Here is a 15934-nt window from a genome sequence, read left to right on the forward strand (position 1 = left end):
TGAAGGGAATCCAGTGCTGTAAGTAGCAATTGTTCCCACTAAACACCTCTCTGATGTTCTTCTCATCCTTCTTTCCTGCTGCTGCGATACCCAATCCAGAGTTGCCAGTTTGCACCACTTCACCTCATCCCCATTTAGGTGTGAAATGTATTTATATTCAAGGCGGGGAGAACGGAGAAGTGGGGGCAGAGCAGAGGAAGTGACACAAGCAATCTGTGGGAAAAGGCGCCTCTTTCTGATGCCTGTAAAATAGCATATTTGTCTGGATAAAAGCAGGACAATGAGAAGCTGTCGGTAGCTATGGGCCACAGTTAGGGACATGTGGAGAATAGTGTTGGTCAAGTTACTTGAAAAAAGTAATCAGTAACTAATTACTGATTACTTCCCCCAAAAAGTAATCCCGTTACTTTACTGATTACTTCTTTTCAAAAGTAATTAATTACTTAGTTACTTAGTTACTTAGTTACTTTTTAAAAACACGATTTGAGGTGATAAAGCGATAGATCTGTCAGCCCAATTCTACTTTTTCTGCATAATCCATCATACAAAATGTAATCAAATGGAAAAGTCTCTTTTTTTAAACTTGTTTTTATCAGTTTTAATATTTTAACTTTATGCATCAAGCAAAAATTAAATTATATGCACCATTCTCTGACTTGAAGAAATTAGTTTAACATTTATTTAACCTATTTTCTGCACATTCCAGCAGATAAAATAAAATATTTTCTGTGTTTACACTCAGTCTTTCAAATAGATGCAAGTAAAACACAGCAGAAAATAAATGAAATCAAAGACTAGCGGTCCTGTTGCTCTATTTTCACCTGTAAAGCAGGAGTAGGGTAGGCGGAGGTTTACCCTGGTGCAGGTGTGCCACAGCGGTCAGTGGAAGAATCCGCGAGTTTCTCTGTGAATTTCCCATTACGAGGTAGTGCACTCGGAGCTTGTTTAGGGTTTTTTTCAGTGTAAAAAGAAGTTTTCTTCCCACGCACAACAGACGCTAATGTTTTTGTCACTTTTTATGGAATCAAACTCAAAGTAAGGTCAGTACTGCCACGCTTTAAACGCTGCATGCTCATACTCTCTCCGGCACTTGATATATGATCCATTGTTGATCTGTACACAGCTGTTGTCACGAACGTCGCACTCGCTTACGTCACTGTCATGAGACATTCTCGCAAAAAATCACGGTTTTAGTAACGCAGTAACGCAGCGTTCCTACGGGAAAGTAACAGTAATCTAATTACCGTTTTTGCAATAGTAATCCCTTACTTTACTCGTTACTTGAAAAAAGCAATCAGATTACAGATTACGCGTTACTGCCCATCTCTGGTGGAGAATATTTGAATTGGACTGCTATGCCCTTCTGGGCCAGATGAGAAGGTGATTCAAAGGTGGTGGAAAGAAACATGAGACCGAGCTGTGAAGTGGCGCTCTAGATAGGGAAGGAGACAGAAGCATATTACAGCGGCCAAGAGTAGTATGAATGAGGGCTCTATGCAACACAGCCCACAACTCTTAACACTCACTTGAGTTCCTGAAAAGACACTATGAATTTTCTTACTAGGTTCTTCACTTTAGTGTGCTTCTCTTTATTCCCTTGTTCAGCCTTTCACAGCTTGACAGAATCACAAAAAAGCCACATGCTGTTTAAAAAAAAAACAAAAAAACAATCAATTTGTTCTCTCAATCAATTAATTCTGTCTGAAACTCAGCTTGCATTGTGCTGCATGTTTAATCATGCAAGGCATGCAGAGCTGCTCCATCACAGAAATCCACTGGACAAGCGTCTCTGGCAATCATCCTCCACCCATATCGAGCCAACAAAGAGATGACTCCAAGTCTCCCCCGGCACTATTATTACTTTTTAAAATCTTTTAAAGCCGTTGTGATGAATTCTTGATGTGGATTAATATTTCACTGCACACAAGAGTTAGACATTTGTGCAGGGGAAAAAGAAGAAGAAGTAAGAGAAGAAGGGATGGGACACTTGCCAACATTTTTTTAAAAAAAGGAGAAATTGAGATGCATCGAGAGTCATCCGCAATTCATCTCCCACGCCCAGTCTCCAGACTTTCTTATTCTCAGCCGACTCTCTCTGGGGTCTATCACAATCGAGGGACAGCGTGCGAATATCTGTCGTGCAATGTTGTGCCAGTGGAGCTGTGCGTCAGGAAGCGCTGATTCACGGTCGGTGTGTGGTGGAATTGGGGAGGGAAGAACTCTTACTGTAGGCGCTGTCACAAAATGTTCATCTCAAATCATCCCGATGGATCAGTCTACAGCCCGATTCTTACGAGACACGCAAAAGAAATCCTCTGTCACCACCGTGCCTGGGCATGCATGTGCATATCACTGAAGTGAACAGGCACTCATTGACAATTGTTTAAAGAGTCTGACTAGGCTGTAAATGAGAGCAATGGAGAGAAAACAATATGAGCGTGGAACAAGGCCACACACAAGATTGGCAACAAACACGAGTGATATCTCCGTGGATAAAAGTCAGCGAAAAGGAAAACAAGAAAGGCAGAAATGCTTCCTCAGCACTCCTTTTTTCCTCAATTATCTGCTGTTCACTGAAGGCGACGAAGGTTTTGTTTTAAAGAAAGGAAAAAAAAGAGCAAACTTTAGTAGACTCATAGTTCAGATGAAAACATATCGTCCACGGAGTCATTAATCCGTCTCAGAGTCGCGGCCCATCAAGCTCCTCCAGCGAAACGCGTGATCGAGCAATAGACAGAGCAGTTGCAGAGATAAAGCAGCAGAGTACAGATCTGATTAGGCTGCTGTCTCCGTACACTCCACGGGGATTAAGCACAACAGCTCCTTGTTAGACCTCCCTACTTCATTTCATACAGCACATTCGCCATTAGCAAAAAGAATAACAGGGAGAGAAGGGGTGGGGATCACAAACGCATTCACTAATTAACACTCCTGCATGGCCACACAATCGAATTCACATTTTAATATGCAGTTAATGTGCCACTGGTGCTGGATAAATAGCATCAGATACATCATGCATTATTCGTCCTGTAAAATGAGACCTTTAAAAAAAGGCAGAACAAATGAAGTGCTTGTTTATGAACCGTGTTTGGGTACAAAATGCTCAGAATGTTACTCTCTGTAGCCACTAGAATCTACATTTGCATGCTTAAAGTGTCATTAGCATTTTTATATAAGCTCTGCCGATGTCCTGAGAAACTCGAGAACAAAGCCCTGTGCGCAGACACACAAAGGCATGCTTAAATACACACGTATCATAACAACTTTGTGCTTAACATATTCATGATGTTGTTAGGTGTTTATGTTTTTTTAAAGAGATGCTTATCATATCCAGCTTGGTGCCTGCATTAAAGTGAGGGTTAGATTTTGTCCTTTTCTTTCCCTAAATTTTACAATCCCACTCTTACACATATCATTACGTAACATAACTTTTTCCTAGACAATAAGTTGGATGTTTTTTTTCTTTTCTTTGTTATTTCTGATTGATTACGCCTCAAACTGCCCTTTGGTAACCAGTAATTAAATTTAAAAATGTCATTGTCCTGGTCACAAAAGCAAAGTCTGAAAAGAATAATATGGATTTTCTCGACCTTTGAGGCAATCAGGAGAAAAAACACTTACTACACAGGATCAAAAGCGTAGAGTAATTGCTGTGTTTGAAAACTGCAGACTCTCTACTAGAATGTATCGTTGCATTAACTCTTTCCACCTGCAAGCTGTAAGCCAAACCCTGATGATTATTGTTAATTGGATATCAGGATCGCTCAGGACAAATAAAGAACTGTATCTTTCAACTCAATTTTGCTCTGCAACGTCAGGTATAAGACTTAACTCAAAACCTTTAAAACTGCAATGGAAGAAAAATCGGATTAAATGTAGATGAAATCTATGTGCATTAACACAAAAACATACTATGGTTTCAGCTTGTGTCCATACCAGAAACAGCTGTCCAAAAAAAAGCAAAACAAAAAAACCCCCAGCACTTTGAGTGCAGTGAATCAAAAATGCAGAAAATTCCTCTTTTCTGTCGCTGCCCTGCCAGTGCTGGCACCAGCTCTGCCTCTGTGCCTTTTAATAATCTGGTCGCATTTTAGCAGGTTTGAAAGCTGAACATTACACTGCATTATGCAGTGGAGGCTGGGGGTCATTACTGGAGGAAGAAAATCATCAGGAGAAAAATCTGCATTTGTGTGGTTTCTTGCCTTAGACCCTCACAGAGCCACTGAGGTCAGTAGTTTGAACTTTGGACCCAAACGACCAAACCATCCATCCATCACAAACAACCTCTGCTGGCTCCTTTTCGATGTGGCAAGCATGCAGCCACTTTTATCAAAGGCTAAGCACCAGCACCACATGCCTGAGGAACATGTACGAGCTGCCGGCCGACAAACCAAAACAATGGCTTGATAGTAGCGGTATTGACCTGCGAGCTTATCGCGACCCTTTTTATACAAGTACTTATCTGATCCGTGAAAATAAATACTCTTTATTTTGCTTTGAAATGAATCTCGGTCACATCACTCAGCTAAAATTTGTTGTGGCTGACTTGTCAATGACAAATAGTCTTGCACAAAAATTCTGAAATGGAATTCATTTTTCTGAATAAACTCCCATCTCAGCTTTTCAACTAGATTGACAGAGTGCGGCGTGCTGAGCTGGGCTTTTCTTCGAAGACTAAGATTCCAAGAAGCTTCTTAATTGATGAAATCTGCCTTGTCAGATTTCAGGGCTTTTCCATCACTCACTTTTTCAGGCTACGCTTTATCTTCACCTTCTTCTGTATTGCTGCCAACTTCTCTTTTTCTAAACTCGGCTCTACTTGAGTCGCAGAGAAAAGAGAATCCCCCCCCCCCCCCCCCCCCCCCCCCCCTTCAAAGCAGGAAAATCCTCTTGTCACACATGGAAAGAAACATGTCGACTCGGTGGCAGACTGACTGATAAGTCCTCATCTGACCATAAAACCGAGGCTTGCGATGTCATCGGCAGGTTGCAGTATTACGTCAAATATTTCAGAACTGCTACCCGAGAGAAAAAAAACTGCGAAGAACATCCCAGAGTGATAACTTTTAAATCTCTCTTCTTTTTTTTACTTTAACATTAGGAAGTGTCGCTGCTTCAGACATTCCTGAGGAGTAATGTGGCAATATTTCAAGATGAACCCCTATTTAGGTTCCAACTCAATCACTTTTCTTATAGGCCTCTTCTCCCTCTTTTCTTCTTTCATTTTTAAATCTCAGCTCTTGTCTCTTAGATCTCTCTGTTTTTTATTTTCTTTTTTGCTTTCTTGTCCTCAACTGTCGCCCCCACTGTCTTTTCCATGTGTTTTGACGGAGGGGCTCTCCACACACAGTATAAATAAATTACTGAACACAATCAGATTAGGATAATAGTTTGATTGAATCATTTATGTGGTTTACAGTAACTAAGCTTCAGTTATAATGCCATTTGCTTGATAATGGAGTTAAGGTCGAGGATACGTCGCAGCTACAGGAAACACCTTATTAATAAAATAATAAGCAAAATAACAAATAACAAACGAGCGCGTGGGCACGGAATCGAATCACTGGAAGTAATCAGTCTGAGGTGAATGCATGTCACTTTTCGCCGCTCCAGACCACAATTAAAAAGACTGATGATGAATTTTGTCTCCTTAATTGAGTTATCCGTTCGCAGATTTATGAAATAATTTCTTAGCCCCCTTCCGAGGTGTTTAAATGAAAGTTTTAATAATCAGAGTACTGCTTTAATCCTGCCATAATCAAATTACATCCACGCATGCAAGCACTCTTGTCACCCCTCCTATTCTATCATGGGTTTCATTTCTCCTCTTGTCTCCTCTCTGAAGGACGCCCTCCCCTCCCCCACAGTTTTTGACATGTACAAGCTCCGGATTTCAATTGTGTCACAATCCCCACTTTTCTGTTCTTTTTTCACCCAAAGTGTGAAATCCTGTTTGTTAATTGACTGATTTTAATTCAAATCTCAGAGCAGAATGATTCTGGAGTCACTCTGTGTGTGTGTGAGTGCCTGTGTGTGTCTAAAAGAGAGATGACGAGAGTTGAAAAATGAGAGGAGCAAAAAGGGAAGAGGGAGGAAAAAAAGTGGGTTGAACACAGGTGCATGACTTAAGTCTGTGTTTCTTGTTTAGCCTATTAATTCAGAGGAGGAGCAGGAGAATGATTGTGATTAATGCAGCTCTTATAAATGCGTTCAGTGATCAAAACTGGCAGCGGTGTTTATGCAACGAGTGGCCATACTCAGAGTGCTTCATATCCGTCCGTGCTGTCACACAGAGCAGAATGGCAATCCTACCAAGCCATAAAACTGAACTTCTGATGTGAGTCAAAGTGACAGCGTGATGCACATAACTGTGCACCGACACAAGCTCTGTGCTCTCGGTGCTCACGTGTGATGCAAGCAATAAACAGTCAGATTTCCAAATGCGTATACATCCACGTACCTGTAGATGATGCACGCGCAGTCCCTGCAGGTCCCACAGTTCTCGATGTCCTGTCCGGTTCTGTAGGAATGTCTTCTGTTGAGAAGCACAGAGATGACATATCAGGGGAACAAAATAAAAGAGGAATGCTTTTGTGTTTGTGTGTTTGTGTGAGCCCACAAAGACATATTGAGGTTATCATTTTTCCCTCGCTGAATCGAATTTTTGGCACACGAAGTCCTGAATATAAACCAATCTCCTCCCTGAAATCACCCCTGATCATTTTTTAATGAACGATACCCCTTCCAACGGGCTCGGTCGGTTACGTAAACCATGAGTCACTATATCACTCCAGGCATAAAATAATGCTTATGAGGTAGAAGTCAAGTCTGCGTGCACAAGGCCGGGGACTGAATTTAAATACTGGAACATGCAAGATGTGTCACTTTATGAGACAGTAGGCTGTTCAGTCACATGTTCAGATGTCTTCAAAGGGCTGGCATTAGTGTTAACACTGTGATCTGGATTACGTTGCTCAGACATCAGTCAAGTCTTTCCATGGATTCACAGACACGCATCCCTTCCTGTGTATCCATGATTTTTCTTCCCCCCCCCCCCCCCCCCCCCGCAAACATGTACTATTTTGGAATGATAAGGCAGAAGAAATTACTAAGCTGCTTACAATGTAGGAAGCAGATTAATTAAAGACTTGATGAGTATGGCTTTACACTAAAGAGGCATGGAGCATCTGAAACCACTTGATGACAATCTCTCCCGCCTGCTGCATACATGCATGAGGAACAAGGCTTCGCGAAATAGGTGCGCCCAAACTCCCATAAGCCTCCCCGTGGTCTGACATGAGATCAGTTCCTCAGCATATTGAGAGCTGACACTTGCCTGACTGACATGAGACGTCATCAAAATAACTACAGATGCTCCCCTGCTTTCTGCTGTGCTCAATCTGGTGTTGCGTTTTCCTCTTTCTGTCGCTCAACCTGCCGTTTTAGCTTTTGCCTTTTTCACTCTGACCAAATTTATATTGTGTTCTGTCCACAGAGATTTGTATTGACACTGTGTGCAGTAGGGGGATTGGCTATAAATAGAGGAGCTTCATCACAGCAAGGCTTAGGCACAACAACCATCTATCTGTAATATTCAGAGCACACGATGCTGGAAAGTTATTACTGCTGGGCTGTGGATATTCCCTTTTTGGTGAAGAATAATCTGTCTACAACAACCCACTTGTCTGCTCCATTCCATGAGAGAAGAGACAGTCTATTAGTGCAAAGCGCTGTTATGTCTGGCTTTGATATCTATCCATCTATCCATCTTTCTAAATTTAATAAAGGCTGAGCGATTGACTGTTAAAAATTAACAGATGGCTTCTCACACTATGCTTGGAACTGTGCTGCAAGGCTCTGGTAGCCTTGGGTTTACAGTTCCATTAGCCCAAGGATTGCAGTCATTTCACATTTACAGCTTCAGTTGTGGGATAACTCCTCTTTTAGCCCAGGGCTTTCACACTACTTTTAAAACCAAACAAGCCCTTTGGAGGCTCTTGATTTAACCCCAGGCAGCAGCACCTTTCACACTACTGGTAACACTACCTTTGGAAACCACCTTGGGCACGTGGTGCCAAAGAACAGTGGTGTGATCCGGGGCCATCTTCACTAGTGTGTGAAATTTCTAAAATTAAATTCCAGACTGTGTGATTTTTTAAAAAGGCCAACAGCCTTTTTTAATAGCAAGCTCAGGAAATGAGCTCTACTTGTGGAACAGTCCAGCAAACCATTAAAATGTGCTGACCCTGCTGTCGTGTAAGAGCTGCGCATGTATGTGTATTGCATATTTTTAGAGTTTGGGCTCAACAAGCTTCGGTTGTTCCCAGTTGCTTTGGCTCAATAACAGTCAAAACTGTCACAAACAATATCTGAAAACCTTCAGCTTTAAATGTATGCACACCAAAGAGAGTATTTCTCTTTGTTATCGTCTGTTATTTAGCATTTGCTAATATCCTTTAGGACATTTAAGCAAATAACTAACAACCTTGGCATGTCTTTGTAATTAAAAGCAGACTTTTTTGTGTTTGGTGGTGGTCAGAGGGCCCGGTGGCGCCAGTGTCCGGCAGCCTCGCCTCTGTCAGTGCGCCCCAGGGTGGCTGTGGCTACAATGTAGCTTGCCATCACCAGTGTGTGAATGTGTGTGTGAATGGGTGGATGACTGGATGTGTAAAGCGCTTTGGGGTCCTTAGGGACTAGTAAAGCGCTATACAAATACAGGCCATTTACCATTTTTTAAAAATAGTTTTGCACTTTATTATGTATGTCATTAAATGCAGAATAGTCCACCAGAAAACCAAAATCTGGTGATCCAGGTGTATGTACATATTTTATAGAGCTTGAGAGCAACAGAGTTACAGCAGTTTGTTAACACTGAAGAGCCAACTCATTTTATAGGGCAAGCAGCCTGCCATGAATATAAGAAGATCCAGGAGAGTGCAGAGGACGGATGCGGCATTCAATGGTTCTTTCTCTATTACACTGAAAGCAAACATATTAGGTGTGAGGTGGCTGAGAATCTGTGGCCAACAGAGTAACAGGATGTCCAGTGATTCCAGCACTGTTTATTGATGTAGAATACTAGAAAACCGTGTCTTGTTTCCACGCTATGTGCTTAAAGCGATGATAATCTATGTGGTGGTGGTGGTGGTGGTGGTGGTGGGGGGGGGGGGGGGGGGGGGGGGGGGTCTTTGCAGTTATGTTTAAATTTTACGGTCTGTTTACTGCAATTTACTATGTTGTATGATAATTGCAGGAAATTTTTATTCATCACATTACATGCTAATGTATGTGTACGTTTGCTCTACAAAGTAAGCAATAAACACTGCATGATAAATCATCTGAATTCACTTTGATACACAACAGCACTCAGTTATCATCAGGAAAATAAGCCGAGTGAAACACTGTCAATAGAAACACTGTCAATAGAAAGATGTAGAACAAAACTTTTTAGGGAAATTAGAAGATGAGGAAATCACTTGTAGAGTTATTTCGACCAAATGCTGAAACATTCTGATGACTCTGGTTTACACAGTGTCAAATGAGCTTGTCATTTCTTGGCAGGAGTAACTTATTCATTGAGACAAAAGCCTATTCTGAAAGGTTCGGGTCAAGTTAGTCTTTTGCAGGCTAACTATGGTGTTTTTTCTATGTTTGAGAGAAACTGTAAAATGTCAATTATCAGTTGTTATTGTGGCAAAAAAAAATACAGCCAGTAGATCATCAACAAATAGGCTTAGTAGTACATTATTGCTTTATAAATCAGATGAACCCAGGTGCATATGAGACTTGTGTTTTCTCTTTGTTTTCTATTACTGTTGATATGAAGTTTATTGTTGACTTGTTGTTTGGTTATGTTATAGTGATGCCCCAAAGTCACCAAAGTCTCAAGTGAAGCACTTAAAGATCATAGTTTTACTTTAAACAGACTTGTTCATAATAATCACAATTTAGAAGTCTCAGTTTTCTGTCTTACCTGAAACGTACACTGGAGAGTTTATGTGTTATTCATGTGGCTTACATAAACTAAGTCACTTTCTGTCAACCAGTGATCAGAAAGAATGATACTGCACCTCCTGGCTTACTTGTGGGTACAGCAGGGTGCGCGTGATCTGTGGGTGATTACAACTGATAACAGTCATTTAATTGTCTAATAACATTCAAAGCAGGTTCACTTTTTCATTATGTAAATGGTCTCACTGAAATTAAATATAGCCTCACCCATCTCTCTCAGCTTCCTTCTTCTCAAGGTCTTGAATGACATCCAGCAGGACCTTAATGGTGTTCTGGCTGGTCTCCAGGACCCCCTCCAGGCTGTGAAGTTGAGTCTGCAAGCTACGAATATCATGCAGGGGGCCATTGGGACTCAAGAGCTTTTCTGTCACCCTGGATGGGTCCAATTTACACCTGGCCCCAGACACCAACCCTCCCAGAATTTCCTGGACCTGTCTCAGAGTATCAGCCTGGGTGGCAGTCAGGGGCCCAGCTGTAGGCCGCCCCCCAGAAGCAGAGCAGCCCCTGGATCCAGAGCATCCCTGCTGACTTGGAGGGAGAGCGTGTTGGCTGTTGGGGGTGTTCGGCCTGACGTTGGCTCCTGAGCAGAGCATTTTGTGTAGCGCCCCAAGCTGAGCCTGGGCTGAGCTAAGACAGCTGGGCTTAAAACAGGCCTTGGCAGGAGAGGAGGAGGAGGAGGACTGCTTCTCTCCCTTCATCACAGCAACTGGCGGAGTTTGAGCTCTGTGCTTCAGAGAGCTGGCTCTCTCACAGAGCTTTGGTGAGTCTTTTATATCCTCCTTTTTTTCCTTCTCTCTATCTTTATCTTTGTTGCTGACCTTGCTGTCTGCCCTGAGCATGGGTGTTCGGACTGCAGGACCTGGCGGATCATTTCCCTTTTTTCGTGGTGTGTATGGTGGAGGCGGTGGAGGAGGAGGTGGAAGTCGAATGCCCCTCTTATCCTGAGCATTGTACGGGGTCTGAGAAGGGGGGGTGTATGGTGGTGCAGCACGAAATGTGGAAGAGTACAGAGGAATGGCTTTAGTTGGTGTTGCACATTGTTGAACATTTGCAAGAGTGGACGCATAGGTTTTCACAAGCGGAGGCGGAGAAGTGCAAGATTTCAATTTTGGGACGGGGGAGGAATAAGGGGTTATGCCTGTGCAAGCAGAAGAGGTATTTTGCAAAGTTTGACATGGGATGTTGCAATGAGAGACAGTTTGAATAACTGTGGCATAAGAAGGTGCAGTTGGATTCAAGTGAGGTGCATGGGGACCAACTGCATGTGTAGTTGTGTAATATGATATGGATGTGCAAGATATGGCAGTTTGAGTAACAAATGTACAGGGAGTTACATTTGATGAAGGTGTAGCATTTGATGCTGCTGATGGTGGTTGATGTATTACATTTGGGGCAGGGGTTGGCTGTTTGGTGAGATCAGCAGGAGTTATAATGGGTTTTATAGTTGGGGTAGGGGTGGAGCGGGTTAACTGAGGGGATGACACCACGTTTGACATAAGGGGGATGCAGTTTTGGGTGGGGCATGGCGATGCAGCTGAAGAAGCACTGGAGCAGACCGCGGCTGTGCTGGGTGTTGTTGGTGGGGACACAACAGTGTAATAGGGGACCGGAAGTTGGGTAACAGTAGGTACAGAAGTGGCGCAAGGAATGGAAAGTGCTTTGGGAGGAGGTGGGGTTGTGGAAGCTAACTTGGCTGGAGAAGTACAAGGTAGCTTTGTGCAGTGCTCAGGAGTTTGTATTGGTGCACTTGTAGGTGGGGGAGATGTACAATAAGGCACAGTAGTTGTTTGGATAGTAGGAGGGTCTGGAGTCACTGTTGGGGATATAGGCTTGCACAGAATTTGTACTGAGCTGGGTGATGGTATTAAAGGTGGGGAAGCAAACGGGCTTTTAGTTTGTGTCTGTGTAGTGGAAAGTTTACGATCAGGAGAAGAGTGACTGGGAGAGCTTGTTTGTATTTGAGCCGTACACTGTTCAGCATTCAGAGGTAGGGCTGGATTGGTACTGGTGGTCTGAATTTGGGTTGTGCGTTGTTCCTCACTTGAAGGTGGAGAATGGTGATTTTCAGTTTGACTCTGGGCGGTGCTGTACCTTGAACTTAAAGGAGGGGATGGGCTCTCAGTCTGAACTTGAGTGGTACAGAGTTTGGTATTTGAAGGGGGTGGGGATGGACTGGGACTTTCAGTCTGTGTGGGAGTGGTGCAGTAGTGCACTTCCTTTCCAGGATCACTTGTTGTCCTATTTAGACGCTTTCTCCTCCTGATCGCTGAGGGAGTACTGCTTCCCTGACGTTTGGGGCCATCTCGGCAGGATACAGAGGAACAGTGGTATGGCTCAGTATTTTGAAGGACTAAAGGGGGGCAGCTGTGCCTTGAGGTTTTTACAGCAGACTTAATTTCTGTCCTTGATACTTTAGACCTTCGTTCCACTACAGTTCGCTCCCCTGGGCCAGGAGGGCCGTTCTGATCTTTGGACGCAGGTAACAACACATGGTTGTGAGTAAGGAACTCGTCTTGAGAGTCATGTTCGTCGTCCCCATCCACCCCAACTGAGTCCCCAAGGCTGTGGCTACGAGTGTGGGAGGAAGGGAGAGATTGGGGCTTTTTCAGGCATGGGGAGGTCTGAATGGCTGTGCTGGTGCTTGTACTGGGCCTGCGTGTCATTGGCAAGGTTAGAGAGTTAGCCTGCGGTGGTGCCCAGGTTCGACGTGTAGGACCAGGTGTCAATGGATGAGGAGGCGCTCGAGCTAAAAAGGCAGCCACCACCTCTATAGTGCTCGCCATGTCACCACGCACAGCCCCAACCACAGAGGTTTGGCCAGGTAGATCCTTGGTCTGTGGTCTGTCCCTGTCAGTCCATGGCAGGGGGGACCTGCTGCTGTGTTTGCGAAGAGGATGTGGACTGTCACAGTCTTTGACAGGCTTCTGATGGCTATTGTTTTCCCCTGTTCCACTATTGCCACTGCTGCTGCTGCCATCCTCCAGGTCTTTGAAGCGGACCTGGTGGGTGCGGTTGCGGCGCCGCTTGAGGCGACTTTCGATATCGGGGGAGTCTCGATTGAGAAGCACAGAGCGCACGGTCATTGTCCCAGGTAACTTGTCTGCCAGGCTGCTCTTGCCATTGGTCTGGCCTGTGAGCAAGTGGTCAGGCTCTTTGCTCACCATTTCTCCAGCCTCTCTCGCTCCCACAACATCCACACACTGTGAAGGCAGGTTGCTGTTGTGGAGAATCTCTTGTGTTAGTGTGTCAACAAGGAAAGCGATCGCTCCATCACTATATATTCAGTGTAACAGTGAGAGATCTATACGATTGACTGACTACGTTTCACTTTCATCCCAGAAAATACTGTAGATGTAGCAGTCTCTATACAGTATTGCATTTAGCTGCTCAGCTCATCTGTACACCAAGGACTTCCTCTGCAAATAAGATTGTCCTCAAGAAAAGATGGATTACCATTTTCCCAATTCAAGGTATAGTATAGATATCTGTGAGAAAACTTGTCTTAAACTTCCCTTTAAAATCTTATATAAAAATAAATATATGCAGCATCAAATATTCTTTAAAATGTCCATGCTGTTTCATGTCTTCTGAAGTTGTACATGTATTTTTTGCCTCTTATTCACATTTCTCTTTAACGTTCCAGCAAGAAGAACTCTTGCAGAGGCCAGGGAGGTTACCTGCAGATAAGTGGAGAGGAAGGGAATGCAGCCTATCCTTTGTCTGTCCATCACATTGGCTGGTCTACTTGGCAGCCTGTCCTTCTCCACCTGCTTTGTCCCCTGGGCCCTCAGGAGATTGGATGGCCAAAGTACGGGATTGGCTTGACTGCGTTCCCATAATGATCTGGTCTTTTTTAACTTTTTTTTTGGTCTCTTCTGCTTCCTTTTTAAAAAATTTTTTTTATCACTTTCTTTTTCTCTCTCTGCTTCTTTCTTTTCTCAGCTCTTCTCTCCGTGACTCATTCTCTCATGGTCGAAGGCAGCATGAGTTCCTAGAGAGGAGAAAGATAAAGAGAGAGACGAATAAGAGACTGTAATTGTTTCCATATTATTGTGCTTCAGTTTCCATCGAAACACAATGTGCTCGTTCCTCCGGATAATGAAGAAGATGTAAGATAGGCAGCTATTTTGAAATGCATGAGAGCGGGGGTCAACACAGAATGGGAAAAGGAGACATGAATTCAGAAAAAGTGCTGAAAGGATGGAGGTTGGAAAAGAGAGAGAAAAAAAGGCTCGGTGTATCATCAGCAGTGGAGAAATGTAAACTGAAAACAAGTGAAAAGAGATTGTAATTAAGGCCTATTCACACTGGCCAAGGGGGGTGTATAATGTTTCATTCCTTTTTTACGCTCTTTCCTCTCAGTATTGTTAAAAGTAGCCGTGTTTTAGTGACAGCAATAATTTTTGCATTGAGTATCACTTCTGCTCATGGGCACACAGTACGACTGTTGTCGTATTCCTTGGATTTCTCTTTTTCCTCCATGTTTTACAGTCTGTTGCCCTGTTATCAGTCCTTGATGATCTGCCATGGTGACATCCTCTCTGATTCATCTGGTCATTTTGTGACAGTCTGTCCACCATGCTGCAGTTAGTAGTATGTTCTCGTCACCCCGATTCCGTGCTCTGTTTTTGACGATCTATGGCCTTGATACATGCAGTATATATCACTTCATTTCCTGTCTGCGAAACAGGCAGCCGGGCGTGATGCTGTCATTTGCCTTACACGATCTATGGATCTGTTCCTCGTTATCTCCCCGTGATAGCCTCTGACACTGACAGGCTCGGGCTAATTCTGTTGTGCGAGTGTAACTGGCTGTTACTCTGTTCCCCTCACCCCACCCACCCTCCCATCTTCTGTGGGAGGGGTAATTAGTGACTCCTTCACAGCTCCCAGGTTATTTAGGGAGAGAGATACCCGAGGGGCTGCCACTTTTATTTACATCCACTGTTTTCCTCGCTTTCCTCTCTTTTCTTTCCACTGAAGAGGAGGATCTTTGGCACAACTGCCCCCCCCCCCCCTCCCTCCCTCCCGTCAACCCCTTTAAAAACATGGTTATTTGGATTAATCATGATTAAAGTCACAGCAGATAGAGCCTAGAGGGGAAATATCAACCATGCACACTGTGATATATTAATGGATTTAGAAACAAACCGCGGGATTCCTTCTCATTTTACTTTCTTATCGCCGCCGTGTATACAGATGAGCCGCTTAACTATGAATCACCCGGAAAAAACAAATGACTCTGAGTTGAGGTACGCATTTTTTCAGATGCGGGCGTGGGTGACGGTGCACTACGGAGGCTCAAAAACACAAGCTACGGTTCATCTATAGCATAGAAACTTCTGTTCATTTGACCTTGATGGTGATTTCTCCTTTCCTCACTTCTCCCTGGATAAATTAGTGGTTCCACCCTTCCTGTGTTTGTCATTAATATCCAATTTCACTCCGGTCGTTGGTCTACCCATTTCTTGTACGAAGCAGCCTTTCAACCTTCACCCTGACAGATTTCCCTCTACGTATCATAGGGCCATTACCCTTACTCATTCTGGACGTGTCACCCTGAGCACACCTTTCTTTCATCTTTCTCCCATCTGGCCGTTCTCCTTTTTTTCCCCACTCTCAGCTCTATCTTTATTTCCCAATCTACCGAATGCTTTGCAGCAATCTCTTCTGCTGCCTCTTTTTGTCTAGTGCTTTCCACAGTTCATCCCCCTCACTCTGCAAACTACCCTCGGATCAAAATTTACGCTGACAGTTTAATGAATCCCCCTCTTAATGCTGCATGGGCTTACCGCTAGGGCTGAGGGCAGCCCTTTTGCACATGTGACATTTCCATGTTGAGCTTTATTGGCAGACAAGAGATAAATCACCAGGGAAGAGGTGGAAGGTGTGCAGTGGCATAGTCCTAGCAAGGGTCATAACT

The 15934-nt window shown here is 43.7% G+C and overlaps 1 protein-coding gene across 2 annotated transcripts in view; it reads right to left on the bottom strand.

Moving 5' to 3' along the window:
* The window catches only part of LOC118454644 (uncharacterized), a 42143-nt gene that overhangs the window by 21015 nt on the left and 5194 nt on the right, over window positions 1-15934 (bottom strand). The window contains exons 2-3 of one of the 2 annotated variants that reach the window (XM_035910386.2): window positions 10219-14002; window positions 6461-6532 (exon numbers count right to left, since the gene is read on the bottom strand). In XM_035910386.2, the coding sequence (XP_035766279.2) occupies window positions 6461-6532; window positions 10219-13175 (3029 nt within the window). In that variant the 5' untranslated portion in view covers window positions 13176-14002. Of the gene's footprint in view, window positions 1-6460; window positions 6536-10218; window positions 14003-15934 lie in introns of both variants that reach the window. The other variant, XM_035910385.2, reaches the window with a different exon arrangement.

Source organism: Neolamprologus brichardi, chromosome 7, assembly GCF_056152115.1.
Source record: "Neolamprologus brichardi isolate AB-2024 chromosome 7, ASM5615211v1, whole genome shotgun sequence".
In the NCBI taxonomy this organism is placed as follows: Eukaryota; Metazoa; Chordata; class Actinopteri; order Cichliformes; family Cichlidae; genus Neolamprologus; species Neolamprologus brichardi.